General features: G+C 43.9%; 1 protein-coding gene and 1 long non-coding RNA gene across 2 annotated transcripts; both read right to left on the bottom strand.

Annotated features, from left to right (window-relative positions):
• Positions 1 to 3,471: 3,471 nt before the first annotated feature.
• Positions 3,472 to 5,334, bottom strand: LOC124690271. Its single transcript, XR_006998772.1, has 3 exons — positions 5,241 to 5,334; positions 4,977 to 5,130; positions 3,472 to 4,391 (listed from the first exon to the last, which is right to left on the bottom strand). It is a non-coding gene; the product is annotated as an uncharacterized LOC124690271 (long non-coding RNA).
• Positions 5,335 to 10,713: 5,379 nt separating this feature from the next.
• Positions 10,714 to 15,248, bottom strand: LOC124690165 (probable galactinol--sucrose galactosyltransferase 1). Its single transcript, XM_047223617.1, has 12 exons — positions 14,945 to 15,248; positions 13,932 to 14,167; positions 13,727 to 13,817; positions 13,546 to 13,594; positions 13,368 to 13,459; positions 13,164 to 13,271; positions 12,941 to 13,075; positions 12,432 to 12,842; positions 12,163 to 12,304; positions 11,995 to 12,062; positions 11,767 to 11,901; positions 10,714 to 11,683 (listed from the first exon to the last, which is right to left on the bottom strand). Exons 1-12 carry the CDS (start codon positions 15,136 to 15,138, stop codon positions 11,095 to 11,097), a joined length of 2,250 nt encoding a protein of 749 aa, XP_047079573.1. The 5' UTR covers positions 15,139 to 15,248; the 3' UTR covers positions 10,714 to 11,094.
• Positions 15,249 to 16,293: the final 1,045 nt, after the last annotated feature.

Below are 16,293 nucleotides of genomic sequence, written 5' to 3'. Positions count from 1 at the left end.
ACCTGAATCCCAATGAAAAACAATGGTGAAGATGTGCACCACACGGGGGATCAGCTCGTAACCGACATTAGTGATACCGTGATGCCATGCTCCCTTCTTTTTCAAGGAAATTGGTTTTGTGTTTATCATTGTCTCGTTCATGCACGCGATCGAATATGGAAGTTGAGTACATTACGTACATTACGTGCACCATTTTTTGGATCGAAATATGTGAGCGATAATTGATTGTTATATTGTGCATATATGTTACGTCTTGCGTACCCAGATTTTATTGAAAAACAACGGTTGAGCTATGCACCACACACGGAATCAGCTAGTAGACGGCATGCTGATGCCGTCCTCACTTCTTTTTCTATAAAATTGGTTCCGTGTTTATCATCTCCCCCACAATGCACCTTTTGTTTTCGGGTGAAATGTGCGATGCATATATGCCTCCAGACTGCGAATCGGGACTCCACATGGATCCGAGTCGACGACGCTGACACGTTAGTTTTTTTTTTCTTACAAGGAGGGGTCTAGAAAACCCCAGGGACACGTTAGGTTATCAAACGGCTTTCTTCCTAGTACGTGAAACGTTTCTCATCACTCATAAGAAAACAAAAGGCAATACGAAATAGGGTTTGTTGCTTCCTACAACGGCCAATCACCCTCAAGAAACAAAAAAAAAAAAAGCCGACCAATCGGGAGAACTGCAGCTATGTAACTCGCTTGGAGGCACTAGAAACAAACAATGATGCAAAGATCTGCGATTTCTTTGCCCATTGGATTAGATCGGTAAACAGAAGCTCCTGCGGTACAAAAAAATAATTGCTGATATTTTTTCGATAAAGGGCGCTTTATTACTCAAAAGATTTCAACCATTACACCCAGCCTATGCATAACCAGGATGCACACAGCCGTTTGATAGTCTAGTATGTAGCACAGAATAATGTGAAAAACGAAAGGAAAAAAGTCAACTAGTCTGAATCTCCATTGGCTTCGATCCCGCGGCTATGCAGCCACTCATGTTGGGAAATAAACTCCTTGACCGTATTCTCCAACCGTGAAGACACCTCAATAAAGAGATCGCGATCCTCCAAACGCTGAAGTGGCGACCATGAACGAAGCAAAGCTGTACACCGGTAAATGACCTGCATAATAGAAGAATTTTTATCATCGAAAACCTTGTCATTTTTACATAGCCAAAGCGACCATGCAACTGCAAGCGCTCTCACTCTGATAACCGTTTTGTATCTAGAATCCACCCCATTTAGCCAATTGCCAAAAATATTTGCAATACTACGAGGTGGGTACAAGGTAGAACCTATCTGAATGATTGACCATATATACCGAGCAACCGGGCAATTGAATAAAGTTGTTTTATTGTCTCTTTTTCGTGACAGAACACACATTTCGTACAACCTTACCAGTTATGTTTTGCAAGGTTATCTTTAGTAAGAATCACCCCTCGACGAAGATACCATGCAAAAACCTTTGTTTTCAGCGGTATCTTCATCTTCAAGATGTTTTTATTATTTACGATCGGTTGAGTCAGGATGCATAATACTTTGTACATGGAACTTACGGAGAATACATCATTCTTAGTGAGACTCGAAACACATCAGTCCCCTGACCCAACTGGATTGAATCCAACCGTTGAAGCAGTTCATTCCAAGCAAGTAGTCGGGGACCAATAACATCGCCTCTGAACGTCACAGAGGGAGGAGAAGATTCCCCCAACTTCTTCAAGGTATCCCCTTTATGACGAACAATATTGTACAAAGCCGGATACTGTTTGTGAAGAGTGATTGTTCCCAACCATCTATCTTCCCAAAACCTTATCTCTGCCCCATTTCTAATAGAGAATGGCCAAATTGGAAAAGATGCTTTTTAATTTCCATAATGCCAGCCCATAAGTGTGAATCTCTTGGTTTCCAAAAAATCTGAGAAATCGCCTTTAAGCCTACATACTTTTTCCGCATTAGTTGTTGCCAAACCCCATCCTCCGTTAATAACTTGGCCACCCATTTACCTAGCAATAATTGACTGACATGGTAGTTTGAGCACCCCACCTTTGACTTGGACGGCCAGATAGTGTTGCTTCCTGTGATCTTTCATGTTTTGAATTCTGAATTAACATTTTGACCTCAATTTTTTCCTTTCATTAATTCTTTGCTAAATATTAAGGACTTGCTAATTTGTTTTAAAAATATGTATAATGTAGATTATAATACTGAAACAAAAAGGAGTGTAAGAGCATCTTCACTCGCGCCTCAAAAGACGTATGGGGGCGCTAGACAAACAACGCATCCAGCCATCGTCTTCAAAAACGTTTTGGTTTGGGTCCAATGTGGCCCAAAAACTGTCTGGCATCTCTAGGCCAAACCCAACCCACAGGGGAGCGTCTACAAGGTGTTGCCCCCGCCACATAGGATACCGACAGGCAGACCAATCATGTCATAGGCACAACGGTTGGTCCAACAAAAAAAAGACACCGGACAACTTTTAATAAAACTAGTAAAAATGCCCGTGCGTTGCTACGGGTTCTCAAATTTCATTTCTCAATGCATATATATAATTCACAACTCACTATAAAATTCAAAATAAATCAGTGATATACAACATGATAATACCAAACACGATAACAAGACAACAATATTGCGCATCTGCGTAGTTCTAGGCCTTCTTGTTACTCTTCTATGGTAAGTCCCACACATATGTTCTAGACCGTCATAACTGTCAACTCAACAACCTCTCCTTTTGGATGTACTATTGTCTCACAAAACGTAGATGCTGCAAAAACACAGGTATAACTGAAAGAAAACTTTTTCTGATTAGTTCAAACAACACTTTGATACATCCACATACAGCCTGGATCCTAGCCTTCTGTTTCAAACATACAAAAGAGACTTAGCAAATCTTCAATAATAGTTGTGGTAAAAAAAAACTCCGTCGATAGTTTAGTGGTGCGGATGCTAACTTTTTTAGGCAGCGATTCCTTAACCGCTTCAAAAGAGGATGACCTTGAAAACCAAGAAAATGGGTGCGAATAGAGGATATTATCGTTGCCAACTCCTAAAGTTTCCTACAAATGCTAAGACAACAGAGGGCTGTGGATCGTGCTATGAAGCCCTGAACACCAATAGATTGCACGTTTAGTTTACCACTCATACACGATGCTCCTGGCTGTAACCTTCAACAACTTCTTATACCATCATATCAAGACTGAATTGCCTGGGTCTTAGCAAGATATATTCTTGCAGTTCTGCAATTCGAGACCCACAAATATCAACATCTCTTAGGAAGCAACACCCAACCCGATCGCCTTTGGTGGCTCTTGAAATAAAGGATGTGTCTTACTGTAGTTGATACTTTTAGTGGGGTGAGGATATGCATGGGTGGTTTCGCTGATGCAATCCTTCTATAAAGTGAAATAGAGTAGCATGGTGGGTTAGTTCACAAATATACAATTATAGTATCCTACCATGCTTACAAATAGCCATTTTCTAGTGCACTTGCAGAGTACATAATAACTCGAATTGATTGTCATATCAAACATGTGGGTTCTGATGTTAAAGCAGATAGTGCCTCCACCATAGCAGATTAGTACGGTGAGAGTTCAGTTTTTTCTATTTTTGTCTCTGGCATATCCAACCCAAAAAAAAAATTGGCTAGCAAACCGAATTGCATTGACCATGTAGTATAACATAACCATTAGGTTGTTAGAACCATGCAGTAGACTTAGCCAATATTTTGGAAATTTATAGAACATGAACACCTCATGAGTACACAAGCAACCATCCAGAAACAATTCGATTGTAGAGGACATAAAACATGGAAAACCATTACAGTGAAGTGGTAGTAGGGAATACAAAATTTCAGTACATAGGAGAATTTAATTATTGCTAAACGTTACTTTTCTGTTTTCACTCAAGTCAACAACTCCAAATAGTTAAGCCTTACAACATACAAAGCTCTGTTACATTATCATTTACAGCCTCGAGTGAAGCTGTAAATGATAATTTGCTATATTACCTTTGTGCAATCAACTTCCTAATTATAGCTTGAACAATTCTAGTGGTACAGGAGCCCATGCAGTTCAACAGCAAAAAATCAGGCATGGGCACCAATTCTTACTATTGATAGATTGAAGAGAACACATAATTAGGCATTTTCAACAGAAGGGTACCTGCCTGAATAATGGACAGTTAGCCAAATATGGGGGAAGGGATACATTTTTGTTATCATGGTCGACTTGGGGGTGCAAAAATTGATATAACTGATCGCGGGAAACATCTTGTAATGTATTTAACCAGAAAATTCGGTAATGCACCTGTGGAAGTATATGCCGTACAACGGATTTGGCTTGCCTTAGGAGAGAATAATGCTTTCCGGAGTATGAGTATCATTTTCTGAAACCAAAATATTCATTAAAAAGAGAATGCCCTAGTGTGTTTATAACCTATATGTAGTTCTGATTATCATACACTTGGAGAATATTTGAAAAGTAATGCAGACCAGAATAACATAAAAAATTTAAGTGATGGGCTTTCAACTACCATATGGTGCTTTGTAGCTTATAGTAGCCCTATACTACTAATCATAAACAATATGTGGAATTCAACAGGTGATAAAGTCAAGGAGATCTGTTTTATATTTATCAGTGCATCATAACTCAAATTTCCAACCCATTCCATGGCACTTGCATAACTTCCATACTTAATTTGTCAGTATATGATAGGCCCCCTCTTTTGCGATGAAAATCATGCAATGGGATCGTGGTTGTATTGGATGACATAAATAACCTTCAAATCCAAAAACGATACGCTAAGTTCAAATTCTTGCTAGCAAGAAGATCATGACATCACATTCGTTTACACTTTATATATCCAGATAGTTCAATTTGGACAGTGAGCAACCTAGAATTTCAGGAAATAGAAAAAGGAAAACATGACAGTGCAAATATTGACTAATCTATGTGCAAAAATGATTATTACCTACATCCGCTCTTGCTTCATGTAGCATTGGCTAGCACAACATAAGTTGTAGTAGTACCATGACCTCTTAATTTAACCTCTAGCACAGACCTCAAAGCATCTTTGCTTTAATCTGAGATGGATGGATGTATGTAGAGTAACAACTCATCCATACCTGACATTAACATCCACGAGTCATGGACCAAATTTTCTCCCAGCCAAAGGTGTTGAAAGGCCACATTTAACATCACCGATTATCATCTAAATTTACAGTGGAGAATTTACCTTCGGTGGCTGGAGCTGGGCAGAAGAAGCATCTGTGGCGTCTGGTCATTGGTCGGTGCAGCTAGGGGCGCATGGGTCGCAGGTTCAGATGCCGCCACCACAGGATGTCTCCGGCGTCGTTACTAAATACAGCAGAAAAGATGTTGAATACTAATATCACACAATAAAAATCATAGAAAGAAAGATACTTGCTTCCAATATGTATTGCATTTTTTTGAAATAGTTTTGCTGACTAAGCTATTAAGTGTAAAAAATGAACAGTAGCTGGCAAACCCTACACGCAAGATACCATCTGTCTCCTTTTCCATCCATCTTTGAGTCTCTATTCCTAAACACAAATCGCAGAGTAATTAAAGATTACTACAGGAGATACTCTTTTCTACATAAAACACAAAGCAATGAGATTTCCATCCATCTTTGAGTCTCCATTCCTGAACACAAATCATGGATACTGTTCATACAAAGTTACACAGCTAAAATCCAATGAATGGATTCAATCAACCGTACTGGATACACAAGGAAGTTCTCAAGTTTATCAGGATAATGTGAGTCGTTAGTAGAATACAATGGAAAAAATACTCCTATTGTTCGGCACTTATTGCAGAAAACACATTCAGTGGGTATGTTAGGGTAGTTGACAGATGCTTAGCAAATAAGGTAGTCAGTGGGCGTAGACAGCAGCTCTTAATGGCTTCTTGAATTATCTCTTAGTCCCTGATTGGTTGTAAACTCTTGCACGCCCAAAATCCTAATCAGATTCAAAAACCTCTGAGCCACATAAGCACAGCGTTTACATCCTGCATACAAGTGAGCAGAACTTAAAGTAGCAACCGAGCTTAACTGAACAGAAAGCACTGAAGTTACAATATTGCACTTCACATAAAATTCACCAATTAACCATATGTACAGGCTATACCCATTCAATGCAGTGGAGGTTTGATAACTCGGAGTTATAATTTAAAACACAAAAATAATTGATGGTAAAGAAGTCCAGAAATAAATGATATTCCCAAATATTTCTCCATCATACGGAAGAATGACTATTTAAAAAAAAGTTAAACCTCAATTCAGTACCACACTAACTACCTTATTAACCTGAAAGATGCATCGACGGTGAAAATATCCATGCACAGCACATCAGCCCAATGGTCGCTGGGTGGGGCTGTGGCAGAGCGCCAATGGCAACAAGAAAACTGGACAATGCAGTGCAAGAAGCACATCAACTGTTCAACATCCCAAGTTGAATTATAACCACTCACTGCTAATTGGGAGACACATCTGAGCGGACTACACCGACTGCTCACATACCATCAGGAAATTGTATCCAATTCGGCCAAATTGCAGAGTAGTACCGACGTTCTACACATAAGAACAATAATTTGGGCAATGAAATCCAAGTATATTGAGTTCAGTGCATGTTGCGTGGATGCAATAGCCACCAGCGACCAATCAAACAAAAATTGTGGCCTTCCGTCCTAGTGTCACTGACAACGTCTGGTATGCTTCAAGCAGCCATCGGTGTAACCGTATAGCTCGTCCTTCGCTCAATAAACCAATCTGAAGAGGTTCAAAATAGAACAGGATCGTAGAGAGCCATACAGGTTAGATTTGTCGTAGAGAGCCATACAGGTTAGATTGGATCGACCTCTGTAGGGCCTCGCCGCCGCCACGAGCCAGCCGTCCCCATCACGTCGCGGATCGAAGGCTGAGGGGAGATGGGAGAGGTCGGCGGGCTAGGGACGCTAGGACCCTCCTCCGCATGAGGCCGATGAGATCGTCCAGATCAATCTCCCCAGCGTGAGAGGACTGGGCGACGAGCGGGGTTTGAGGAGAGACAAAGCGAGGGATCAGACTGTAGGTTAGAGACGAAGCGCTTGTTGGGCTTTGGCCCATTTGGGTGCTATCGATGGAGGACGGCGAAAGGACTCGACGTATGGCTTGTGACGACGAAAACTTAGACGTATTGAGAGGTAGGCAGAATAAGGAACATGTTCCTCCTTTTTTAAGTATATAGTGTAGATAAGTAGTGTAGATACCTTGCTCGTTCCTTAAGCCGCGGCAGGGGACGCGTCTCGTCAAAGTTGTGTCTCCCCCACGCGGCGGCCTGCAGGAATCCCACGTGTCGGCGTAAATGCATAGTGACCATCTCACCTGCCTCGCATGTCAATAGAAGCGGCGACGCAAGCCATCGTCTAGAACCGCCCACATCCTCCATCGTCGAGAGTGCAACAAGATCAATTGCAAAAAATGGCTTTGGCCCACGGGACATCACAATCGACAAGGCATGGGGCTTGCATCGCAATGGGCACCCCGTGTCTCCCGACACAAGGCTTCCGACAGGCTGGCAACTCAGCACACCCAGGAATGATGCGGTGGACGGAGGAGGTGCACGCCCACCGTGACGCCCTGACGGAGGAGGAGCGGAACGGGTGGCTCTGGGCGTCCCATGACCTCCGTCACTCGATTGGCTTCTTCCACCAAGGGCATGAGTTCGAGCTCGTCTGCCATGACGGCGCCCCCATGGCGACACACAACAGGAATCAGGAGGGACACATGTGCTGGTAGGGGGGTGCCAGGGTGCACCCTCGACGCTGTCTTGGAGTACATCGCCAACATGACGAGCAACTGCAAGCTCAACCACCCTTGCCACCACTCTAAGATCTGAGGAGGACGGCTCCGAAGGAGGAGGTGGTGGAGGCTGTCATGGGTAGGGTATAGTTTAGGTTTAAATTCGTTTAAATTTAGTTGAATTTTCATTCATATTTGTAAAATATAACGAAAAATGACCGAAATTTAAAATTTGCTAATTTTTTTATATAAACCCTATTGGGTGCATGACTAGGCAAAAGTGTCCCTGTACGTGGCCGCTCAATCTGGCGTGCCCAAACGCCCGTCTCGGCCTCTATGCATTGGCGGACGCAGCGGGGGGGCCGAGGGGGCCGTGGCTCCCCCAGAAATTCTGCTGGCCCAAAACATATACCCATGGAAAAAAATGAAAAAAAGCCCATCCCGCCATCCCGGATACGGCACCCGGCCTGAGCCGCACTTCCCCTCGACCACGACCACGAGGCACGAGGCCTTGATTCCGATTCCCCACCCCGTCCCCGGCCGCCACTCACCGCCGCCGCCCCGCCGCCGCCCCGAGCCCGCCGCTATCGCCCGTCGGCCACGCTCGCCGTCGACTCGCGCCCTAACCGCCCGCCCATCAGCCCCATGCCCCGCCCGTCGCGCGCGCCGACCGCCGGCCCCGGCCGCCGGCCACCTTGCCGCAAAGATCGCTGAATGCGGAGGCACCGCCCCTGCGACCGAACTCCGGATTCCGGAAGAAGTGAGCGGCCGATTTGTGCATATGAGTATATGACTCTCTGTCTCTCGTTATGCACTTATGCTTGTTTAGTTGTATCAGTGTATGTTAAGTCTTATATGATGAAGATTGAAGAACACATAAAATTGCTAAATTATTAATGTTTCAATGTTTCAATTCCGTATAAATGAAGAGAAAAAGCCAAATTGCGCTACTTTTTTAGAAAAAGTCATGTTTCAATATTTTGAACTATTTGTATTGTAATCGTGCATATTTGATATATGTGTTGAACTCCAATGCAATGAATTTGTCTTGTACATTGTTCATTACTTCATTATGCAAAGGTTTTCACATTTTGGGGGGTGCGCAAAAAAAAAAATCTGCGTCCGCCACTGCCTCTATGAAGGCGCCACTAGAGATGCTGTAATGCAATGACCACAAAACAAGCTGGCTCCGAAGGAAATATTCGTAGCTGAGTTTACATTCACGTGAATGTGATGCTAAATAAAGTACTTCGAAAGTGCATGATGGTCGTGTCTACTTTAGATTATCTCGAATCAGGTGCCGTCCCAACAAAATTGGGTGGGTATCTGTCCAGCTGGTGAGAAGGGGAGTTCATGTCCCCTACCTATAGATTGAAAATTGGATATTGATAAATGAACTGACGCGGTTACTCTAAAAAAGAGAGTGCAGATCCACACGGTTCTTAGAGCAAGTGAAAATATACTCAAAGAGTTGTACTGTAGTTGCTTGCCGGACCACGCAAATGGATCCTGCCACCGTGAGATGAGAATGGACACTGCATGGTCTATCATGGGCATGATCTGAACGAGAGCGACATTGCGCGGCACGGACGGAGGATAGAGCGCACCAGTGGTCTGGCCGGGTGAGGTGCACCGGCCTTGAACCCAGGCGGTGGCGGCGTACGTGTATGCACTTTGCATTATTTATTTTCACCCTTACGCATTACTTCTGGTCATGGGCAGCCCGGCCTGTGGCTTGGCCTAAAAATCCTAGGCCTGGGCCTAAAATGTTGCCCCGATGGCTGGACCGGGCTGGGCTAGTCCAAAAGCATGAAATGGAGAGGTTTAACGGCAGTCCAAAATCATGAAACCGGGTGCGCGTGCAACCCATTATGAAGAATTTTTTTAAAAATGCTATTTTAAATTTTATACGTATAATTTAACAAAAAAATACACGCACATTCACCCGGGTTCATCCTGGTATTTTCGGTTTAACATATAGTACGTTCCATGTCTTGATTCTCAACAAAAGAAAAATCACTGCCTATTACACGGGTTGTATCTGATTGCAATGTCGTAATCACTTTCTTTAAAATATGTCTAGAAAAGAGTGTATTTCTATCTTTTAGTATATATATTTTACTTTACAGAAAATTTCTTCTTTCTCAATGCACGGAAATCAAACACAATAACATTTCGGACATGATTTTCTCATTTTTACATACACTTAGCTCATTGGAGATGGTGGAACTAAAAAAATGGAGGCTTGCACCATCCCTATGCATTTTCTGATTCAGTCCATTTTTTTAAAAAAGTATATGTTTATTTGTTTGTGAATAGAGGGAGTATGAAAAAACTAGTTGAAAGTACAGATCAATAGTTCGACAGATCAAGGAAAGAAGTTGTTCTTTTCAAGATTGTAGTTTTGTTCATGTGGGTATAGCTTCAAAATTTTGAGGCCCACGATCTTGTTAAGCATCTTCAGTGTTCTCTGTTTTTATTTACTTCGCATTCTAAGTTCAGTCAAATTTAAAATTTAGCAAATTTAACCAAGAAATGTAGGTAAAAATATAAACATTCATAATATTAAATGTATATAATATGAAAATATATTTATAAAAAATCTAGCACAATATATTCAGATGATATTTTTCTAAATATTTAATCAAACTTTACCTACTTTGACATTAACTAAACCAAAAATGCGAAGTAATTATGAGACCGGGCCCTATCTTTGGCTAGGCGTTCCAATTTCTGTAATCATTCCTGTACACATTTTATCTATTCAATAAAAAATAGCAGGTTTGTTTATTAAAAAGGATCAACATTCAGCACATTCACTGCCGAGGGCTTCCATGTCGTTTTGATGCTAAAAGTTCTCAAAATATTGTAGAACATATCACACAAAACAAAAAACCATCACGGCTAAAAACCACCATTTAATCAATCTTTTCACTTAACCTCCGATTCATACACAATGTTTAGTGTCCACTATGTCCTCTTATTTCTCTCAGTGCACATGTCAATTGTCAAATACCCTAAAACAAATCACAAGCAACACAATGCAACCTCTGCAAGAACAAAACAGCACAGCTCCACCAAGGCAGGCTTAGTGTCTTCGCTATTTTGAGAGTACACGGCCGTTCTCCCATTAGTATACGACCATGAAATTCTCAGAAGTCATAATCCATCTTTTGTTCTTCAGAAACGTTCAGATCCTTCGTCTGAACTTCTCATGTAGTCAGGTCCCATAGAATTATTTTCCCATCCCTTTCCCGTCAGTCTGCCACACCCCAAGCATCAGGTCTCAGTACTCTATCGAGACAGTCCACGAGTAGAGTTCCCGCTCCGGCACGCCGACTTCAAAGGTGACCAGGCCGGTGCCGTCGTGGTAGGAGAAATCGACCGCCTCGGAATCCACAGCCACGCTCTTCGGCCTCGCTGAGGAATAGGCTCCCACCGTGCCTGCGCCCCGCACTTTAACCTCGACGCCGCCATCGTCACCGTCGCTCACCCCTGTCACCGCCCCACCGGAGTTGAACATCCCGATCAGGCCGATCGGCGCGAAGGAGGCGCCGGTCGGCAGCCGCTTGAGGGGCACCACGGTGAAGACCTCGTACTCGCGCGGCCTCAGCGTCACCGGCAACACGACGTCTTTCGGCAGGACGGTCACCTCTCCTGCTACATGCGAGTAGACGATCACGTCGCCGTTCCAGCCGTCGCCGGCGACCTCCGGAAGACGGCTCACGTCCTGCCCCCGGACGGCCCCGGTGATCGTCCCGGGCTGCAGGTCGTGGATGATGTTCTTCTTTCCTGCTCGGCACCAGCCGGCGCCCTGGCAGTTGAAGGCGCCGATCACGCCCGAGTGCGCGTTCAGGTTCCAGATCTTGAGAATGCTGCAGTGAACACCAAACGGTTCATATCAGTTCAGAGCTGCACCAGAAATGGATCTGCTAGTACAAGTCTGTCCACTGCTAACCTTTTGCCATCCCTTGTAGGATCGGAGAACAGGCAGTCTCTGGTCGGTCTCCCGGGGAGCTTGGCTCGCAGGATCGATCCATCAGGAAGCACGAGCTTCCTCAGCAGATCGAAGTCATGGTTTCCGGGTTTGTCACTGCATGATCACACACAGGGTTAGCATCAACGTGTTGTTCTTCAGCACATGAAAAAACTGAAAATCATGTACTCTATAGTGATGTTTTGTTACCTGACGTATATTGCGCAACCGCCCACTGCTCGTGCCGCGGCGTGGTATTCCGCCATGGGGTGGACGCTCTGTCAGCACAACAGGGAAAAATAGAAGTTCAGACATTATGATGATTGACAGTATCATCAGATCACAAGAATGTACTAATAGTAGAGATCTTTTACTCACATGGAACATGTCCCAATCTGGTTGCATGAACTCTCCAACGAACACGGTATTGTAGGCGACAGCTGCAATGTGTATGGTATGTGAAGCCGGGTCCCTAGGCCAGAAATCATCTGAGGCTCTCACTACTGCGCTTCTTTTCGAACTGTGGCAAAATCAGGACCATGTAAATCACCAACAATATATTTTCAGGCAACTTTAATTTTTGAGAAAATATTTTCAGGCAAGTGCGCCAAACTATAAATATAGTTTCATGAGCAAAATAAGTTTACCTGTATAAGTTATCAGTGTTGTGACTCATGCATGATATTATGTCGTTGTCACGGAAATTTCTAGCAATGGAAGCTTCTAGAGCTTGCTGATACTTCCTAGCCAAAAGCACCCTTCCACCATGACCAGCACCTAAGGCCTCGAGAACGTTTTGCACATCTACTTTCACGCCGTCGATACCAGCAGACGCGAGGTACGAGTGGAGCTCATTGTAGAAGCTGAATATTTTGTCAGGGTTCACAAGGCCAAGGCCGTTTGCTGCTATGTTGTCCATGAACAAACATGGTTCATTCTTCTGAACTCCTGGTGATGAGACAGGATATTGCATCTTGGATTGATAATGCTCCATCCCATCAGCGCTGGGTCTTACTCCACCCCAGTACCCAGTGATCGCATGCCATACATAAACATACCTGAATTTTGGCATTTAAAAAATAGGAAATATGAGTACTGTGACACAAATTTTATCATGATGCATGACGAGGCAGCACACTGACAAGCAACACCATACTTGAGCTCATGTTTCCCCTTGATTTCACTGACAATATGGGCGAGGCCATTTGCCGGATCATCTTCCCTGTGACCCTTCCTTCCATTCTTCTGAAATTTGTGGTTCTCCTTGATATTGTATAATCTGTTTGCGAAGCTATAGGCAGAGGACGGTCATATATCAGTGATCACAACTAAAGGTCTAGCAATTTTATCAAGAGCATGAATTCTTCTAGGTAGCTTACTTGGCTGCATTATCAGTTATACATGCTTTTCCTGCTGGATCCATACTGACCGATTGCCATCCGTCATCGATTATGACAAACTTAGGAGCTACTCCACCCTTTTCCAAACTGGAAAATATACAAAAAATAAATGGTAGAATTTCGGTATAATTCGCATATCATAAGCATTATTGTCGGCGGTAATATAAGAGACCGGTAAAACACCTCTGTAGTCCTTCCTTAACTCCTTCAGATGTCACATCAGTGTAAAATGCATCCCATGTGCACCAGCCAAACCAGTTTAGCATGTCTGGCATCTGAAGAAAGGTGAGAGTTACAGGCCCTGGAGTAGTAAGGATGCAACATGCAGATGCTAATATGTAGGATTGCTTGAAGAAGGTACCTTCTTTTTTTCCCTGTGAGAGAATGTCTGCAAGTGCCTCTCAACAGCTCTGCAAATAGGCAATTCATTTGGCGTCAGCGAGAAAGCAATTCATTCAGGGAAATTAGTACTTGGCAAGTTTGATCTGCAGAACTGTAGGGAACTAAAATAGGAAGATCAAATGCAGAAAACATTGACATACTTGACAGCGTTTGTGATGACCTCAAACGGATCCGATCCCGCACCGACGTAAACTAGATGGGTGCCTTCAAATGATTCCACAGCTGGATCACCTGAATTACAGAAAAAAAAAAAAACAAGAGTCACTACCATACATCATGAAACAGCTACGCTGAACCTGAACTGGATGAAGAGATGTTTCTGTGATCCTTCTGTCAGTTACTTACCACTCTCCAAACAGATTTCCAGCTCGTCATCTTCGTTCCCCTGGAGGACAGCACGGAATGAGCCCTCCAGGATTGGGAGGAAGACGGTGTACACCGCGGATTGCTCGTCCCCGGCACCGTCGGCGGCCTCGACGATCAAGAACTGCGTCTCGACGGGAATGTCACGGCCCGACGAGCCCATCCTCTGCGTCATCCACCACATCTTGAACCTGAACGTGCACATGAATCGTAGGTCCCTACAACACAAGCATGCCATGGCTTACATAATTATTCAGTACAGCTAATTCCTTTATTCTTTATGATGAACTGCAGGAGGTCTGTTCTATCAAGTATTCATTTTGCAAGGCAAGTCATAATCGATGACTTCTGTTTTGCTAGCTAAGCTTTCATTGGTTGTTTACTTTCTCTTATTGGGGGAAGACCGTTTAGTAATGTTAGTTTGTTGAGTTAACGATTATCCTGTACTACCGAAGATGCAGTCACCAACAACCAGCATCTCTTCTTGAACAGCTGTTGCACTTGCACCTTCTTCCACCTCTAGTGAAGCGAATCTAGTCTCTTTTTAAGGATGTGAGGAAAAAAGTTACTGTACTTTTTTTGTGAAAGTTACCGAGCTTTACTTTCCAGGAAACTATTCCTACTTACAAAGAGTGCAGAGAAGACAAGATTGCAAACTTTTTGGAAAGGCGAAAAAACATTTTTAAATGTTAGGAACAAACAAGAAGCGAACAACACCAAACTGTGAAGTGTTCCGAATTTCATCTCTTTTTACAGAAGTGTGAAAAAAAGTTACTGCGCATTCTGAAGTTTTACTTTCCAGGAACTACTATTCCTACTTACCAAGAGCGCAGACAAGACAAGATTGCAAACTACAGATGATTCTTGCACATGACAGGCATCAAATAAACCATACTAGGACTATTATTAAACAGAAAATATAACGCAAAGGACAAAACAGACAGCTCTGGAACAGCAGAGAAAGCGAACAACACACGCAGCTCCTGTCCGCTCACCTGAGCTTCCCGACGGGGAAGACGCTGCGGCTGCCGGCGGGAGCGGACCGAACGCCGAGGAAGGCGCCGTCGAGCATCCCGCCCCCGGCTGCCGGCGTGACGAGCACATTGTCGCGCACCTCCGTCAGGACCGTGGCCCCCAGCGCCACCAGGCTGCCGTCTTCCTGGACCGCGATCCCGGCTCCCACCGTCATCTTCTTCCGAAGTCGGATCAAATTGAATGGAAAAAAACAACGGCGGCGGCTCGCCGGGTTGGCCGAAGGAGAGATATGTGGCGCCGCGGCTGTGGGCTGTGGCAGTTGTGTGCTGGTGCTGCCCTCGGATGCCCGCGCTCTCCCTCGTTTTATACCCGTCTGGGCGGGGAGTTTTGCGGTTGGACCCCTGGAACGGACGTGGTCTCAGATAAGGTTCGCTGCATCTGCCATCATCTATTTCTTTTCTCCTCGTCGTGTCACGGTGTCAAATGCAAATTCAAACTCTCTCGTGATTAGTCATGGCGGTTCCGTGTTCCCGTCCATGCACACGATTCAATATGGAAGTTCGATAAATTATATGCACTCCTTTTTGTGGGGCTGAAATATGCAAGCGACAATCAATTTTTTTTTCGAAATGGGGAAATATCGCTCCAGCTTCTGCATCTAAAGGATACACACGGTTTTTTTATTAGATTATTCACAACACCTTACAAAAAGCAATACAAAAGATCAAAACTCGAAGCCACCTCGCTAAACCTACAGTAGATAAGGAGGGTGACAATACACCAACTTACATCATCTAAAAAAATGCCTTCCCAGGCAGCCCAATAGCAGATGAGAAGCACATCCAGTCAATCAAACTCTCAACGCATGCCAACGCACACGCCACAGCTGCTACCGGTGTCTTCCTCGACTCCATCTTCAAGAGGGATTATCGCATTGATCTTACCAGGCCTGCCATCCAACCCCGTGCACCCGAATCCCATTGAAAAAAAGTAGAGATATGCAGCACACGCAGGATCAGCTAAAAGTAAGGCAATACTAATGGCCTGATGACATGTTACCTTTTTTTTTTCAAGGCAATTGGTTCGTGTTTACCACCGCCCTGTCCATGCATCTGATCAAATATGGAAGTTAGGTACATTATGTAGACATTTTTGAGTCGAAATATGCGAGCAATAATTGACAGGCCCTGATAATTGATTGTTGTGTCGTGCATATACGCCGCACGTTGCGTACCTGGATTCCAATGAAAACAACATAGAGATATGGCGTGATCAGCTCGTAGACGGCAATAGTGATGATGTGATGTCGTGTTCCCTTCTTTTTTTTAAAGGCAATTGGTTCCGTGTTTACCACCGCCCCGTCCCGGCA

Source organism: Lolium rigidum, chromosome 1 (assembly GCF_022539505.1).
Source record: "Lolium rigidum isolate FL_2022 chromosome 1, APGP_CSIRO_Lrig_0.1, whole genome shotgun sequence".
Classification (NCBI taxonomy): Eukaryota; Viridiplantae; Streptophyta; class Magnoliopsida; order Poales; family Poaceae; genus Lolium; species Lolium rigidum.
This window is presented reverse-complemented; position numbering and strand designations above follow the sequence as displayed.